The sequence below is a fragment of the Megalops cyprinoides genome, chromosome 22 (genome assembly GCF_013368585.1).
Source record: "Megalops cyprinoides isolate fMegCyp1 chromosome 22, fMegCyp1.pri, whole genome shotgun sequence".
NCBI lineage: Eukaryota > Metazoa > Chordata > Actinopteri > Elopiformes > Megalopidae > Megalops > Megalops cyprinoides.
The window spans coordinates 18594581-18612986 of record NC_050604.1 but is presented as its reverse complement, the minus strand read 5'-3'; the positions used below and the strand labels follow the sequence as shown (position 1 = coordinate 18612986).

General features: G+C 42.1%; 1 protein-coding gene across 1 annotated transcript; it reads left to right on the top strand.

Moving 5' to 3' along the window:
* The first annotated feature begins 1784 nt into the window (after nucleotides 1-1784).
* LOC118769553 (annexin A5-like) lies at nucleotides 1785-17693 on the top strand. Its single transcript, XM_036516681.1, has 13 exons — nucleotides 1785-1881; nucleotides 2243-2275; nucleotides 7749-7833; nucleotides 9712-9806; nucleotides 11693-11806; nucleotides 12121-12211; nucleotides 12733-12812; nucleotides 14113-14163; nucleotides 15242-15335; nucleotides 15742-15837; nucleotides 16131-16189; nucleotides 16658-16780; nucleotides 17148-17693. The coding sequence occupies exons 2-13, from the start codon at nucleotides 2273-2275 to the stop codon at nucleotides 17208-17210; spliced, it is 954 nt and encodes a 317-aa protein (XP_036372574.1). The 5' UTR covers nucleotides 1785-1881; nucleotides 2243-2272; the 3' UTR covers nucleotides 17211-17693.
* Nucleotides 17694-18406: the final 713 nt, after the last annotated feature.

The following is an 18406-nucleotide window of genomic DNA, read 5'->3' as shown; positions in this document are numbered from 1 at the left end:
TGCTGAAGCAAGAAAAGAGGAAGAGGCCTTGGAGTGTGACCCTGACCTGCTATATGCACTGGTACCTTCTAAGGCATAGATTGGATGACTTCAAACCATTCCTTTCTTTAATCTGATTTGTTTCCAAACATGAAACAAGAAGTCATTTATTTGCTTATTTTCGCAGCTCTCTGTAATATCACTCTAGGGTGACTGATTAATGCCTACATCAGTGCTGCCTCATGAACATCATTTTATTCTGTAAACAAAAATATCTGAGAGCAGCTTTCTCTCTGGGGTGGGGAGGGAGCGTGGGGATTGGTGGTCAGGGGGTGTTGTGCCAAGATTCCAACAGAGAGTAAGGGGTTTGATTCTGTGTATAATGTGTGGATGAGAAAATAGAGTCATGGGACATCACACCCAAGATAAGCAGTCTAACATTGATTTTCAGTGACATGAACAAGCGTGTATTTACACATGTATGGACACAAATGCCTGTGTGCACACCCACTATCCCACCCATACACATACACAGCTATGAAAAAATAACTGATCAATCAATGAATTGGTCAATAACTGTTCAAATGGTTTGTGTGATTCTTTTATTGGTCTGACAAAACTATTTAATATTTGAACATCAAAAGGTTGGATTATATTATTTTATTATATTATTGAATTACATTATTTCAGTCATTCTGGGGAGCTTTTGGTGACCAACATCCTGTCCCAATTCAGATCTAACGTGGCACTGACAAGGAATGACCTCTTACTTACTTCTCTGTTGAAAGAGTTTTTAAGAATTTTGAGTTGACAATTTTACACAGAAATGAGTCCCATAGCTGCACAGCAATTAGCATCTACAATAAGATGCCTTTTAAATGTAATGTTAAGTGGATGTGCCCAGCTGAGTTGTTCTGTTAATTGTTAGGAGGAGATAAATTCACTGGTGTGTGAGTATAGCTGATAACATAACCGATGTGTGGCTGCTAACAACTATTTAAAGGCTTCCATTCAGCTGGAATTTGAAGTCTCCATGCTGTGAATTGAGAACTTTGATTTGTAAAGATTAAGCTTTCCAACTCCCTATTCAAATTAACCGCTGACGAGACACCACTGCTTTTGACTGGTTCCTGGTTCTGGGCCTTGAGGAATCACAAATCACAAGGCAAGCAGAGAGGAACTAAAACCTATGAGTCAGTATGTTGCATGGACGATTGCTACAGGAATAGTTAAAATTATACTTCTCTCTGACCTATGTCTAATCACTGGACATTTCACAATAACAGACAACCCTTAATGTGAGCCATGTTTATTTTATTGTTCAGTATGTTTTAATGTTAGGAATCACACGATATGTGTACAATATATCTCTGTGGGTTAGCAGCATGCTATGCACTACTGGTATTTTGTAGGCTAATAGTAGCTATAATATATAAGTTACATTAGCATTTCTCACGAAGTAAAAGTCATTTGTTATTTTCTTACAGTTCTACATTCACTTGCAATCAACAACGGGACTCAACGTTTCTACAAATGAAATGCATCCAACGTTCTCACACAATAAGACTTTTTAATTTGTTGTGATCTATTACTGTGAGATGCTCTTGCAGTTACAGATTAAATGCTTTCCACTATAAACTGTGTTCATCTAGACATAAGTAACTCTTCTGGTTCAAAATAAACTCATGCTGCCCCTGGGTATTTAATTAAATCCCAAACGCTGCCTCTTGCCCTTAAAACGACATTTCCCAGACTTCATGTCTGCTTTGCGCACGGTATGTACTCATTAGGGTGTGGCTGTCAGAAGAACGGAATACGAAGAAGTTTACTTCACTAACTCTGAAGGCTGCATTCTGTGCCTTGTCTTTGGGGCTGGAGTACATCGCAGGTCCAAACTTTTAGGTAAGTCTGTTGTTCACTGCAACGATAGATCAGAGACCCTGGAATAAAGTACGAGGACAGTCCATATTCTTACAGGTGATTAATCACCTGTGCATACATAGGTAGCGACATCTGTTCAAAAGATGTACTTGACAAGCGCGTACGTCGCTTCTAGACATGAACGAAGTCATGAATAAATTTGCGTTACTGGAATGCACTCACCGGCTTTCGGGGAATGAAAATGCCTTGGGTTAAAAGTATTTATTTAATTAACTTTGTGTAATTGTACAAATTACTCTTGCCCACTTTATGTGATGAAATGTATACAATGCAAGTGATTGCCCTAGAAATATGTATATATTTTTTGTATTTTTTTTTCCAGCGCAAGTTTCACCGTAGAGAATATAGAACAATGGTAAGTAACATTCCATTTTTCGAAACGGTTTTCCCGTTTGCTTTATCGGCGAAAATACAGACACATATATACCAATTTTGTTTTAAGTTTTATGTAGTGTAGACTACATATGCTGTTGTAATTTCGAGTACTACCAGGACAACGCCCACTGATACTTTCCAGGCACTTAAGAACAAGTCAATCCACCAGCGAACCATAAATTATGTTTATGTGCAGGGGACAATACGACTGCGAATGATGAATTTAAAAACGTTATACAATATTAAATATATTCAGTAGAAATGCCCCTAACGTATTTTGGAAAGACCGACTAAATTGCGAAAGTATGTTGGTCTTAGAGATGTGCTTGCAGAAAAACCTGAACTTACTAAGAAAGTGAATGTTAGCGCCTTACTATCTTTTAATCAAAATGGATCTACTTTTTATTTAAAAATGCAGGACCGCTAACTACTCACATGTACCTGATTAAGACGGAACATGACAAACCACCGTGGGGAAGATGCGTGCTGCACATGACTTTATTATTTTTTCTTGATTAGTTTTCACTGGAATGTGTTCGGGGGGTCCCTTCCCTCATAGTGTAATACGGTGCCTGAGGCTGGAGAGGGGTTGAGTGTGCATGACTCACGCGTGGGCTACGGGCCATGCAGGGAGGGGCCTTCTTACTCATGGCTCCGGCTGTTTCCACGTGGAGCCCCGAGACTGCTGGGAGTAATTATACCGGGAGAAGCCAGGCCAAACCATAGTTTACTTCTTCCTTGGGAACATGGGTGGGGCGGGGGATTTTAGCGTCTGCTGTCGGATGTTAATGACAGCAGAGCAAACATTGGCCCAGAAAGTAACACTGCAAACAACACAGCTGTGCGCAAATTCACCCTGTCACTCTTGACTTTGGATGATGTGGTATAAAAACGACATGAAAAATTATTCCATGGGTTTAGAGAGGACAAAGTCAGACAGAAGTTGTCTTTTCCATCCCTGAAATGTAATGTCGTAATGCTGTTTGTCTGTGCCTAAACTGCATCAATATTGTGAGAAACAGCAGACTGAGGTCACCAACCAGCTCACTAAAGTCTGCTGAAAACGTGCTGTGCAAATAGGAAGCTTGGTTGAGCAGGGTGAGCACGCTCCCATTGCCGTTTCAGGCTATTGTGTCGTAGAGCCGGCCGTGGCTGGCAAAAGCTGGAAGCTTATGGGAAATCCTCGTTTTTCTGTCATGAGGATACAGCAGCCCCGCCCTGCGCATTGTGTGCAGTTGGCAAGGATGACTCATCGCACGACATGCAAACATCAGTGATTTCCACATTCTTGCTCCCGCTGCTATCAGATAATACGCTCTTATCCTCGTGTCCCAAACAAGGCGGAATGTGTGGTTGTGTAAGGATTTCTCTCTGGGATAGGGTTGCTGCATTCCTCTAGCTGCCCTCCTCCCAGCAGCCCTTTGGAATGAGGAAGATTGCGGGACGAGGAAGAATTTACGCACTGAAAGAGTGCCTTGCACTTGGTAATACTGAGGATAACACCTGACTGGTGCCTGATGGTAGCACTCCCATCTAATAGTAAGTGAAATTGTGCTGCGACCATGCTGAGTAACCTAAATAACATCCATTTTTACCTATCCCATTAGAAGAGCTGGATATTCACAGGAGCAGTTCAAGTCGAGTTCGTTCTCAGTCACACAGCAGAGTCTCATCTACGATTTGTACCTGCAAACTTAGAGTTACAAGTCCAGTTCCCTGACAGCTATACCACACTGAAAAGCTTATTGCTAAATGAAACTGAACTACACGGAAGAATATCATCTTGAGAAAGGGACTTGTAAAGCATATTGAGTACTGCTCATGTAGATAAATTCAACAGCAAATCAACACATGCTTGAGAAGTTCATGGATTATATTCAGCGGAAAAGAATTTGAATTCTTTGCTTTTCTGCATGTCCAGTATGCCTTGCCTTCTGTATGCATTTATTTCCATTTTAATGTTTAAACAGCTCGCTCATTCATGGAAAATATGGTTAGTGATGTTTGGTGTCAGGAAGGAAGCGTAGAGCAGTCATCACAGAGCTGGTGTGAGCAGAAGGTACAAGGCTCAAGCTGTAAATGGTGTACTGATAATCAGTCAATCTTTCTCAGTGAGAGTGTGGAGTTTCTGTATTGTTTGGTTGTTGTCAGTTTAACTGCTGTGTGCATTGTCATTAACTGTGAGGAGAGGTGCATTCTTGGTATGCATTACAAATAAGCAATGCAAGGATCACCATCATTTGAATGTTTTCGTCCACCCTCCTTGTTTTAAAAATTGCGATTAACATTGCTGAGTGATCCAAGGCCTTAATTAAATCTGGTATCTCGTGGTGATGAATCAAGCTGTGCGATGTTTGCGGACATACGCGAAACAGGGATCCTCATTGTCACAGTGTGGTTTAGGGAAGCACTTCTTCTGCCTTTTCTGTTGGATGACTGAAATACCTACGCCGTCCTCAGAGAGGAATGACTGCGGTTTAACTCTGGCTAGTGGCTTTTGGGGCCCCTAAATAAGGTTTTTGAAACGAGACAGCGGTCATGTTTCCATTAGAAGTGTGCTCTCGAGCAGCGATGTGGAAAAACTGCACCGAGCCCAGTGGAAACCGTTGTAGTTAAAAAGCCGAGGCTGAAAATTATGAGCTCCTAAATTCTGCTCACTCAGATGTAACAGCTGGTGTGCTGAATGGATTGTACAAAATTTTGCATGCCTTCCTGCACAGTTGGTACTATGATAATATAACCAACATGTCAGTTGAGAACTCAGCTGAAAGGGCATCTCAAGTGGTTATGTGAAAAATTTAAACCCAGGGAAAGAGCTTGATTGTTTGATGTTTTGAATATTTTTATATCTGTCTCATAGGGACCAGTGGTGTGGTAAATGCTTGGTTCTATATGTCCAGTCAAGTGCTTTCCCTGGGATTCATTAGAACCAAAGAAATTAATTTCAGGCCTCAACAGGGATGGCTAGATCTGGAAAAATGCCAGATACCCTCTATTGCATAGTGTGTGCGTTTCTGTGATTCAGGTGTGGTACTGTGCTCATTTGAGCACTATTAGAGATCAATGCTACAATCTTGTGTCGGCAACTGCTTGGAATCAATATAAATATGATTTGCAGTCTGCATTATTAAAGGTTATAGTGTTACCACCTGCTGGTGCTCCTCATTATTTTAATAAGTTTGTCTGAAAGAGTCAAGATCCCTATGATCTATGGTGTAGCCTTTTGACTTTTTTTTCTATAGGTGGAGACTGGTGAAGCTATGCTCATTGATACTCAATTCAGCTTATTGGACACAGCGCGTTCTCTGAGAATCAATCCATATCCCACTGAGATTGCTCCTCTCGCTGTAATAAATGTTAGGGTGCTGGGGATCATGAGAAACTAGGTGCATTTAATGAGCCATTCCCCTGAAAAAATTTATTTTGTGCTTATCACTGCTCCCCATTGTGTCAGATTCTCGTTGGGCTAATTAAAGAAAAAACTATTGCATTACCTCTGGTGTGGTAACTGTGTACTAAGGCCTTGGGGTGTGTTTCGTCAATAGCATTGCTTGTACCATATTGATGTGGTTGAGTTGCAGGGAGAATATCGTGTTCCCCATTCATTCTAATTCATTCTAATAGTGGCATGCTGCTGCGACATCAGCCAATCACCTCCATTCTATGTTCATTTGTTTTCTTAATGCCCATATCCAAGGACAACATACTTATTATCTGACCTATTAGTACCATTATTTGTGTTGACAGAAATAAGGTGAAGTACGTTGTTTAAGGTTCCCCTCAGGGAAATTGTAGCTGCAAGTTTTGGGGTACAAGCCCAGCTCTTACACTGCCACCCTGTCATTCACCCCCTGTCCTTTAATAGTGGCCTGACTGTGTTCAGTACATGCACCTGGCTTGCTATCATCTTAAGCCTTGCATTTTTTTTTATTAGAGGTGTGAAATCATAATCGTACACTATATTTGCCAGATGCTGGAGAGTAAGAAGCATAACAGAATGAACTGGATGCCTGATTACTGTGTGCCCCTGACAGTTATTTGAGTACTGCACATAGGGCAATGTTTCAGTCTAATGCGTAAACATACCTGTCCTGACGAAGACCCACCTTGAGAAAAAAACTGTATCCTTTAGGCAAATGCCCAGGTGGACCTTTGGGTCTTTTTGTTCAATTCGTTTTCTTCCACAAAGTTGAGATGTTGAAATATAATATTACTTTACCTTATTGTTATTTTTAGCAGACATTCTTACCCAGAGCCACTTAGGTTACATTTGTACAGCTGCATAGTTACTGAAGCAGTTCTGGGTTAAGTACCTTGCTCAAGGGTACAACAGCAGTGCCCCACTGGGGAATTGAACCAGCAACCTTTTGGTTCCAAGCCCTGCTACTTACCACTATGCCAAACCGTATGCCATCCTCATATATAATATGAACTGTATAAACTGTTTTCAGTAGTTGTACCTTAGTTTTTATGTGTCTGTCTGTACTACATGTAGATTATAGGTGTTTTCCATGCCATGCTAACAACTTTAAATATTCATGTATTCAAAACATACTGGCAGTGTTAGATTTGCATAGGAGGGAGGTCTAATGCAGCTGTAGACTTGTCACTGTATTGCGCAATTCTGTAATGTTTGTAATGTCAGTTTCAACCTGTTGCAATCTGCGCTTATAAAACTGGATGTAGAGTAGCCCCAGAAAGTGTGACACTTGATACACGTCACGTCATAGCACACATCATAAACGCATCATAGCACAGGTCATGATGAGTATTTAGAGTAAGTCAGCCAGGGAATGGGAGTGGAAGTGACACTATTCATGGGTACATAAAAATTTAATTTCTCGCCTCTGCTGGACAATAGCAGAATTACTTGTGTCGTGTGACTGAGTTGAGCTGAGAATCATGTGACCGTAGTCTCTGGTTTCAGATGAAATATTGCTATTTGGTGTGTAGCCAAGCAAAGAAACTGGCAGAAAACCGCTTTCCCTCCTGAGCGTAGGCCAGCACTGAAAGCTCCTCTTTGTCTCGCATCCTGTGGTGATGTTTGTCTGCCTCTGGGTTTGCACATGTGCAAATTTTAATATCCAACATCCAGTTCCTTCTAAAACTGTAAACACCAGGAAATGGTGCTGCCTAATATGTTTGCATGTGTAAACCTGTCTGTCTGTCTGCGTGCCTGTCTGTCTGTCTCACGGTTTCTGATGTAGGCTGCAAATTTTCCAATCAAATTCAGGAAATGTCTGTAGTATTTTTGTCGGGGGGGTGGCGGGGGGGGGGGGGGGGGGGGGGACTTTACAGCATCCCCTGGCGTTCTTTTTAAACCTGTCTGCCGAACTGTGGGTCTGCACTCCTCTGATGTCAGAAAACTGACTTCTCAAACGTTTTGAGAAAGGGGAACTATAACCACAATCAATAAGTGTGTGTGTGTGTGACTACCCTGTGTGATCTGGCAGGCCAACAAAGGCACCGTGAAGCCCCACGGCAGTTTCAATGTCAACGCCGATGCAGAGGCCCTCTACAAGGCAATGAAAGGACTGGGTGAGTACCCTGCACAGCTCCACAGCACATCAGAAAGCACCTGGAAAATAAGCTTTTACATGTCCTTGCCTTGATACATCGCTTTGCATGCTGCGCATGTTGGAACTGAGCATCATCCATCAGCTGCATCATAAACAGAGGAACAAAATATGTGTTTTGTGCTCATTTTGGCACAATGAGAATAATAACTACTGTGTATTTTGTGCTCATATTTCAGTGATGCAAAGGAAAACGTATTGCTCATTCATATATACTGTGCATACACAGTGAAGAGTTTGTCGGCTGCCCATCTTCACCTTTGAAAGATGCTCTGTGACTGTACTTTTCCCTCTGGTGTGCTTAGTCACACCTGGATAAAGTATGATCAGTGCTTACCCTAACACAGGGCTGCTGTTTATGGTCATAGACTTATTGGGTCAGCTGATTTGATGGTGACTAGGGCCTCTTAAATGTGACCGCAGTTACTCTGGTAACAAATTTTAGCCCAGTGTAGCCCAGTTTAGCTTATTTCATACATTCACACTGCACCATGAATGTAAGATATTGTGTAAGATGTTACAAGAAGGTAACTCTTGATTGAATTTGCCTGATTTGGTAAGGCAAGGCATGCTAGTGATGAGATTGAATAAGAATGCCTACGCGTGAACTAATTTCACAGAAACTCTTCAACCTGAGAGAGTCACAGATTTGTGCGAAGTGATTGCAGTCTATTTAATCAGCAGTGTTCATATTCAGGAAGCAGTGCTTTGAAAAAGATGGCTTACCTTTTTATGCTGAGTGGCGAGTCTTATCCAGTATGATTGGGTGAAATCCAAATGTTCCTATTCTCATACCATCCTGGAAAAACGTCAGACATTGCAGGATATTACCGTCATTGGAGGTGGGCGGTAATTACAAACTTTGCAGTAGGATGACACCTTTGGCTATAAATTGTGGCTGAATTATTGTCATTTACACTGAGGCTAGGCTGACCTGACATATAAAACAAACAGTGGGTCTCAGTTTTAAAGCATATTTTTAGACTTGTTTTTAAATAACTGCAAGGCGCCTATTCAACCTGCTCATGTGTGATGCTGAGGAGGCTGTTGTCCCTGCTGTACATGATCCCATTTGTCCAAACGGGTCACAGTCCAATTCCCTGACCTCTGTGTCACATGGAGTGTGCCAGCCCAAATTGTTCACAGAGTCCGGTTGGTAATATTTTACACAAAATCAGAACCTCAGAATCAGTTTAATTAGCCTGCTTATTAAAAACCTGTTATTTCCAGCATAGTTGCAAAGCATTAATGTGAGCTGAAACTAGAGTAATGATTAATGATCAGTGTTTGAGAAGGACTGTCTCTGCTAATTGAGGGGGAGAGGCAGCAGTGTCACAGCATTGAGTGATGTCATGGGTGATGAGCCTTCTGATGGAGAGTTGGTGATAGGCATTGATTGGAAACTCACTATCTCTTCTGCTGTGCTGATTAGCTTTGTCACTGGGGGTTACGCTCACCATACCCATCTGAAAAGGCCAATATCCAGCCTTTATTTACATTGACAAAGGCTGACCTGTTGGAATGACCAGCAAGCTTTTTTTTAAGCTGCACCGTTGTGGAACCAGCATTTTTGAATAGCATAGTCAACAAGTATAGTGGAAGAATATTGCTACCATACGCTTGAAGTGGGTCATGATCTTGACTTACAACCAAAGAAGGATTAGTTTTAGTATATTTCCCTCAGTCTGGGAGATTGTTTTATTGAATACTGTTTCTGAAACGTTCACAGGATGTGGAGCACCTCGCTATGGTAGCTGTCTTAATAATTCCCATTCTTTGTGTGTTGTATTGTGGAGTGTTGGTCTCTGGTCTCACTCTCCTGTCCTTGCTGCTTCGACAGGAACGGATGAAGACGCCATCCTTCAGCTGCTGACTGCCCGCAGTAACGCTCAGAGGCAGCAGATTAAGGCCGCTTACAAGACCCTGCATGGAAAGGTGAGAGGAAGAGGAGACAGCCTGGCGGTTTCCATGGAGCACAACGGCACCTGAAGACGTGAATGTGCATTCACATTACGTTACATTATTGTCATTTAGCAGACGCTGTTATGCAAAGTGATTTACACAGGTTACAGTTTTTATATGTTACCCATTCATGTACCTTGGTTATATAAATGGGGCGATTCTGGTTTTAGTACATTGATCAAGGGTACAGCAGCAGTGCCCCACTGGGGGGGATCAAACCAGCAACCTTTTGGTTATGAGCCCCTACTCCTTACTGCTACACTGCCATAGTGTAAGTTAATAAACATCTACTTACACTACACACTCAACACACGTAGTGTGTGTCACTTAATGAACACATCTCATGAAATTGACTCTAAGGTATCAAAGTAACGTAATAACGTTATGATTGTAATTGTAATTGTGTATCCTTTTTTTTTTTCATAAAGCACGTCTCTTCCTTTGATGTGCGTGAGGATGCATAAAAAGGGTCTCTGTAAAACCCGAAAACAGGTGTGGGACCTGGTGGGGATTACGCTTGCAGCGTTATCGCATGTGCGATGTCGTCTCCATGGCGATTGAGATCCAGTCTCCAGGCAGCAGTCAAGAGTTCTGCCATGCGGACCATGGCGATTGTAGAACTGCGCTCGGAAATCAGAGAGGGACCCCGAGGAAACGTGACCTCGGTGAATCTTATCGATTTGAGCACGTCCTCGCGGTTCGTCTCGCGTCAATATAAATGGAAACGGGCTGTTCTCAGAGGGCTTCGCTCGCCTGCCTGAGTTTACTCAGAGGAGCCTCTGGGCCCAGGTCTGCCGTGTGCATTAGTCAATGTGTCGGGAGGAGCCTGCCGATCCAGTGTTGTTAGGTAGTGCTGCCATAGGGGATCGGCAGTGGAGGGCGTCTCTGGAGGCTCTGAGGAAAAGGGGGATGCCCTCCAGGTATGGGAGTGTGTGTGTGTCTGTCTGTATGTTTATGTGTGTGTGTGTGTGTCTGTGTGTAGGGTGGGTTGGGCCTAAGCACGCACAAACCACAAGCTGTCCATCTATCTTGAGTGTTGTGTAGTGTTTTCATAACCTGTATGGTTTATCAAGGGATACCGCTAGCATCATAATAGGTGATGACTGTAATAGTCAGTTTGGCTCATTTTAGCGCAATCCATATATGCTGTATACATAGTATTTTTTGCTTTACAGATGTTATTGTCAGGGGTGCTATGGTCAGTAATTGCAGTTTTACTCATAGCGCCCAGGCCTCAGAGTCCACTGTCGCCAAACATCGGGCCTCATGCTGTTTATTGTTCAGCTGAGCTGAGCTCCTTCCACACTGTGCTGCTGTAGCTTGCCTTCGTCTCGTCACACCTGGTTTGAAAGAAGCTCGCGACTCCTCTCCTCTTGAATCGAGTCCCCCCTGCTCAATGCGGTCATTCTTCACTACGGTGTGGTAGCTGGCCTCTTGTACATCAGTCGCCCTCTGTTAAGAGAATCAGAATTAATACCTGGAGATGCAATAAATCAAATGCTTGGGTTCGCTGACCCTGAAACAGGTCAATCAAATGATACTAACGTCACATGTTTAAAGAAACAAGTACATAATGGTAAATCCCAATAACTAATTACATTAATTAATTGTAAATTGATTGCTTGTTCTATGTTCTCCCTAGTGGACAGAATTTGATTCAATACCAATTGGACTATTTTATGTAAAAAGACCTTTGCGCTTTCGGTAGAATTATTAGAAGAATAATTAGAATTATTGTGACACCTGTATTTTTAAGTGTCTCATTGACAGTGTATTGCACAGGTTCCCCTGTATTAGCCTCACTCCCATGTAGTTATTGTGAGGGAGAGCCAACATGTGTTTTTTTTCCCTTTTCTCAGGACCTGGTGGATGATTTAAAATCTGAGCTTGGAGGAAAGTTTGAAACGCTTATTGTTGGTCTTATGACTCCTCCCACTGAATATGATGTAACTGAATTAAGGAACGCAATAAAGGTGAGTAATAAAAAGTGTTTCTTGGACTTCTGCAGATACTGCTTGTGCCTAAAGTACCACTGTTTAAAACATATGGAAATGATTCTTGCTTAACTGTGTGTGTATGTGTGTGTGAGAAATTCATGGCAGAGAGATAAATTCAGTATATAACTCATGGAGTGGTTTTCTCTCTGCTGTGCCATTATTGTTTTGAATGCAGTATGTAAATACATTCCTACTCAAATCAGTCAGTCAGTCAAAGCACACTTAGCCCACACTGTGACGCGTGATTGGCTGGGAAGGCTCCGTCACTGTGGCTTGATTGTTGTCTCCAGGGAGCAGGCACAGATGAGAAGGTGCTGATCGAGATCTTAGCCTCCAGGACGCCCCAGCAGGTCAGAGAGATCATCGCCACCTACAAGAAAGGTGAGTGCTGACGCAGGTGTGAGGGCTGAGCCTGCCCCGCCGGGCCACAGGGCGAAAGCGTAGGCACACACGGCCCCTCAACAACATCCACATGTGCTGTTCATGAACACTACTGGGTTTATTGGCTTCTGGCCACTTAAAAGTATTTATCTATGGGATAGGTCTAGGTCTGGATCTTAAGTTTGTACACAACTTTCATTCATTATTTTTACTTTATTTGTTCACATATTAGGAAAAAAAGACATCAAAAACTATGAAATAACAAATGGAATTATGCAGTGACCAAAAAAACCCCAAATCTCGTATATCTGAAGTAGCCAAAAAATATATAAAATATTTTTTGAAAGAAATTCATACATGGGCATCAACGATTTATATTTGTCTAAGAAACAAATTTCAAGCATTCAAGCAAAAATCTCTAGACTGAATGCATGTTCCCCATTATCCTAATCAGGTATGTCCAGTTTTTTGACTGGCACTGTATGTGTGTGTGTGTGTGATTATGCCCTGCTGTGTTCCAGAGTATGATGACGACCTTGAGGAGGATGTCACCGGAGACACTTCTGGACACTTCAAGAGGATGATGGTAGTGCTCCTGCAGGTGAGTGCAATCAATTCACGCTAACATGACAGTAACATGACAGTAAAATTCCCCATTGCATTACCTTATTAGCATTTATCAGACACTCATATCCAAAGTGACTTACATAGGTTACAATTTTTTACCCATTTATACAGCTGGATATTTACTGAGGCAGTTCTGGGTTAAGTACCTTGCCCAAGGGTACAACAGCAGTGCCCCAGTGGGTACTCAAAGTGGCAACCTTTCAGTTACAAGCTCTGCTCCTTACCACTATGCTACACTGCCGCCCTTGCTTAGAGCAGTTACGACACAGATACTCCATTATGATATATATTCAGCTCACATGTTCCTTCCGTCCTCCATTGAAGAGATTGCAGTTGGGAACAGGAGGTTCTCGAGCTGTCTGCATTCCTGAGCTGACTGTGGATGTTCTGCTCCAGACCACACCCTCTAAAGAATGTTCATAACGAGGCAGCAAATCAGAACGCTTGTCACCTCAACAACGGCAGAGGCAGAATTTTCAGTGTGATGCGTGCAGAGCTGACTGCCGAGTCCGTGTATAAAGAATCCGTGGTAATGACGTCCGCGCTAAGGAGCCTTCCTGAATGTCCTTGTTAGCTCACAATACAGGCCGTAAGCAGGTGAAATCCTGGAAACCAGAAGGCTGTATACAGGGAGGAGATGAAGGAAAGGGAAGAATATTATTTTTTTCATTTCATTTCCATTATTTGCTCAGCACACTTATCCAGGGTTACTTGTAGACCATTAGAAATACAGTGCACTATACAAATACTGTAAGTGCAAGACAATATAGTGCATGAAGCAACCTGTAAGGTAATACAGAGCCATTTAATACAACTAAAGCATATGTCCATAAGTACAAAAAACACTAATATAATGAAAAGTCCTTGTTACTATCCGAAAAACTGATTAGTGATACGAGATCTCCAAACTGACAGAGTGGCAAAGCCATCCTAGAAGTCTTTGCTCTCCGTTTAATTGTGACGAGTTCTTGGTTTTAGATGAATACTACAGACATGTAATTAGTCTACAGACAAGTTGGCCGAAATACAGCAGCTTTGACTGCTTATTTCTAATATACGACATTGAATATACTTTCTTTAAAAAAATTCTTTTAAAAAATTGCTGTCCAGGGTTCTGGTAGGTCCTTTGGTATAGTGTGTTTCTTGGTCATAGACATAACTATGCCCAGTGCAGATTATGCGGCTGGGAATGGATTGTCTAAGGTGCCAGTGCAAAAACAGTTAAAATCTGCTGTTTTTCATTTACTCATTCATTCCTTTGTTTGTTTCCTCAGGCCAGCAGGCAGCAGGGAGTCGATGAAGGCAAAATTGACAGTGACGCTCAGGTCTGTGTCCCAGCCTGCATTTGTGACACTTATGTAGAACAGTGCACACTCACACACACACACACACACAGACTTGTCATATAGATCGCTTTGTGGAGAACTCTGCTAATGGCATTCATGCACTCCGGGCCTCCTCCACAGATTATTATTATCATTTTCAAATATTGAATCTTCGAAAAGCAATCATATGCAACCTCCTGTTGCATTCTCTGAACGGCCATCGGACGGAGCCTGTGGGAAGAGATGTCAGGAGCGTGCTCGAGTCGGGTGACCTGAGTGATTCAGTGGAAGCACAGCAGAGCATGACACACACACACACACACACACACACACACACACACACACAAGCACACACACACTTCTATTCACAAGTCATATCTTTAACACATGAAAAAATGCCGAAACCCCCCCAGCCCAAGACCAACATAAGTGAATATTTATACTATCAGGCTATGCTCCAGTCATTCTGTTGATGTTAATCTGTGAACATTAAGTCAATGAACAGGAAGGGCCAGGCAAAATCCTTTTCGTTGCGTATGTAGCTGTAGTGGCTTCGAGGCTGATGTCATTGTGATGCTTGTCAGTGCAGTGCGGTGCGTTCAGTTCATGTCGCTTGTGGCTATGTGTACACATTTTCAAATGCAAATCAGTGGTTCCAATTTAGCGTGTGCAGGTATGTGGTTATTTGTGAATTTTGTCTGAAGCAGTCATTGGCTAGCACTGTGGCCTCTATTCTCTTGGTGGGGTCAAAACTGGGTCTTGGCTGAATGACGACAAATATACTGAGCATAAAATGAGGCATAGCCATTTATTTCTGCATGTATGGTTTTAGAAAAACAAAAACAGATTTTGGATATTTATCAAGTGTTTTGTTCCGAAGTGTTTTTGTTCCAAAAAGAGTGGTAGTGACCCCCTCTAGTGGATAAAAATGTCCCCTTCTAAGGTTGTGAGGAAGTACTGGAGAGAACAGGGCTCTCTGTATATTGTTTGGGTATGAAGAGCCCTCTAGCGTTCTTTATGTGGATGTACTCTGTGAGTTAGACAGGTGCCCTCTAGTGTTCAATGTGTTGCTCCGCAGGAGCTGTTTGCTGCTGGGGAGCAGAAGTACGGCACGGATGAGGATAAGTTCATCACCATCCTTGGCAACCGGAGCGCCACCCACCTGAAGAAAGGTGAGTGATGATAGCCGCGGTGTTCACCAGCTCTCCCTGGCTCTCCACCTCATCCGCCCATCCTCACAATCTCACGCTGAGGCTGTGCACTGCAAAACACAATGCTCAAAAAGACATAGCCCCCATTTTAAGACTTTCATAAAAAGAGAATTTTGTGTAAGGATCACTTACTTAGGTATGTTTCTATGTTACCTTTTTTTAAAAAAACCTCATAGTCCCATTTTTATGGGGAGACAAGATTGTTTTTCGGAAAAATGCAAAGGTACAAGAACTTTTTTTTATATCACAGAAAATGTAATTTAATGTAATATTACTTTAAGATGAGCAATCTTAAAATTGTAAAGTAAGTTATGCTGTGTAAGTCACTTTTGCCCTGCCATATGTTTTATTTATTTTTTCCCTCTAGTTTTTGAAGAGTACATGAAACTGTCTGGATATGAAATTGAGGAGAGTATTCAGAGAGAAACTTCTGGAAGTCTGAGGGATCTACTCCTGGCTGTGGGTAAGAGCTGTCAATGTTCCAGTCATGTTGGTTATAAGTATCTCTTGTATATGGCATGCTTAATATATTTTCAAATAAGAGATTTCTGTGCAGTGTAATCAGCATTAAAAACTACCTAAGTTCTTTAAATAATGCATGGCGTTATTGATATCAAGGTTTTTTTCTTACCCAGAGTAGTTGGGAAGCGATGATTTTTTTAATTCAAATATCTTTCATTTTGTGCAGATGTCTAATTAAAAGGTATGGGATGAAGGGTCATTAATATGAGCTTTTTTAAATGAATCTTCCTATAGTGAAATGTGCGAGAAGTGTCCCAGCCTACTTTGCAGAAAGCCTGTACTATGCCATGAAGGTAAGATCCTTTTTAATGCACATTTGGAAAAATGGAACTGGGCAAATATTAATGTCTTATCAATTTCTAAAACAAGAGCTACAGAGCAACCTTTTAACAAATTATTTGAAAGCTGCATAAAATGCCACTTGAAATATGTTTTTGAAATATGCAGTATACAGTATATTTAAAATATTGCTATTTGTTCTTTCAGGGAGGAACACATAGTAGTCTCAGGACAAACATTGTTAACATTGTCAAAATAAGTTATCACAGACCATACAAAAGTGTGATATTTAGTTTACACAAGAGCATCACATTTCATGCGAATAGGCCTTTCATCCTATTTGGGCTTGCCTTTTTGCCTGTAGACTATGATATATCTAGCACTTTGTCAAGCCTGGTCTTGACCACTCCACAGGTCTCTGCCAGTAAGCTGTTCCACACAGTAATGACTCTGTATTGTGTGGGTTGTCGTGTCTTCCTCAGGGCGGTGGCACTGATGACAGCACCCTGATCCGCATCATGGTGTCCAGGAGTGAGGTGGACATGCTGGACATCAGGGCTCATTTCAGGAGGATGTTCGCCACCTCTCTGCACAACATGATTAAGGTACAATTACCAAGCTTCAAGGTCACAAGCAATCATAACCAAACCAACCTGAAAATACTCCACTCCATACTACACTGTGATGCTATTAAGTGAAATTTTTGCATTGTGCTTGTTATGTACAGTAGTAATCGATCACACTACGTGAAATAGTCCTTAGTTAACATATGTGATACTCCAGTTTAAAACACCTGCAGCATGTCTGTGTGGTTTGTCCCAGTGTATCTGTTTGTAATAGCGGAACATACCATCTGACCTCACTAAGAGGTGGTTGTAGAGCAAGTTGCAGAATACACGTGCTGAGGATGCAGAGGACATCGGTACGGTGTCATTCGTCGTGCTGACGGTTGTTCTGGGGTCTGCTTTTCAGAATGACACGTCTGGGGACTACAGGAAGACCCTCCTCCTCCTCTGTGGGGGCGATGACGCTTAACGGCTTCACGTGACGGAGCGCAGCCTGGCACCCGGCCCTTAACGAGCATACCCTTATTATCCACGCATGTTCCTGCTCTGAGTGCTCCGCCACAGTTCTCCATGACTCCGGTGTATTCAGCAACGTAATATTTATTCTGCATCATCCGTTGACTAATATGTTTTTACACTCTATATGTCTGTATGTCATTAGCTGTTAACAGTACATGAGCGCATTAGTATTTTCGTTTTGTGTCAGCTTTATGCGTGTCCCAAATGGTTTCTGTCAGACTGAACAAAACCTTTGCATAAATTCTGCAAAGACTGACTCCACCTCGTCAAACACAGTGTATTTGCTTTACATTGACCTGCCCATAAACTCTGTCACTGTGTGCCTGCCCATACTGATTAATGGAGGACCATGGCAACCATGCGAAGAATCGACAGGTAACTTGGTGCTTTGTAATTTCAAACGTAGGTCGAAAGCTGCAACAATAAAATTGTTTGCTAATCGATTGATTTCGTGTTTTGTTCTTTCTGCTCTTTTAACTGGTGGATGTAAGTCATGGTGTTAAATTGTAGCCTGCTTGCAGCTGGAGTAGCAGAACTGTGCAACATCTTGCTTTCTTGCAATTGGGTTGCGATCTCACCAGTGGTGTGGGCAACCTGGGCTGAGTGTGTAAATCTGTTGTGGCCGTGTGCGGACATGGTTCAGACAGTGCGGCACAACCAGCCAGATGTTAACATCTGCACCTCTCCCTTTTTGATTCTGTTAAGTAGGACTGGAAGAAGCGTCAAGCTTGTAATTAATTAAATGAATGGTCACATGATAAAGGATGTGAGAGGGGATGTGAGAATCGTGAAACATCAGTTATGATGTTCCATATCTATCTAACTGTAGCACAAAACACAAACGGGGGCCTTTTTATGGGTTTGGATCAATGTTGTGTCTGGAAAAATAAAGTTTAAAAAGATAAGGACAGTCTGGCTACAAAGTTCTTTAAGAGTTCCTCTGTGTTCCTCTGTGGTCTGGTGAAGGTTCTAGTCACTATTTAAGCTGTTGACACCATTGGTGCACAGGCAGGCATGACTTGGAACAGAGGGATTTGATTTTACTTTTTTTGTTTTTTTTTTGTTTCTTTTTTTTGTTTCTACTTATGCAGTATCTATGGTTGTGCGTCTCTGGTTGTAATCTCACCTTATTTTTCTGTCGTTACT

What these genes read in the sequence shown, in the direction of transcription:
- LOC118769553 (XM_036516681.1), top strand. An exon ending in AAATTGACAGTGACGCTCAG is followed by an intron (nt 14,164 to 15,241) that starts GTCTGTGTCCCA and finishes GTTGCTCCGCAG; the next exon opens with GAGCTGTTTGCTGCTGGGGA. An exon ending in GGATCTACTCCTGGCTGTGG is followed by an intron (nt 15,838 to 16,130) that starts GTAAGAGCTGTC and finishes ATCTTCCTATAG; the next exon opens with TGAAATGTGCGAGAAGTGTC.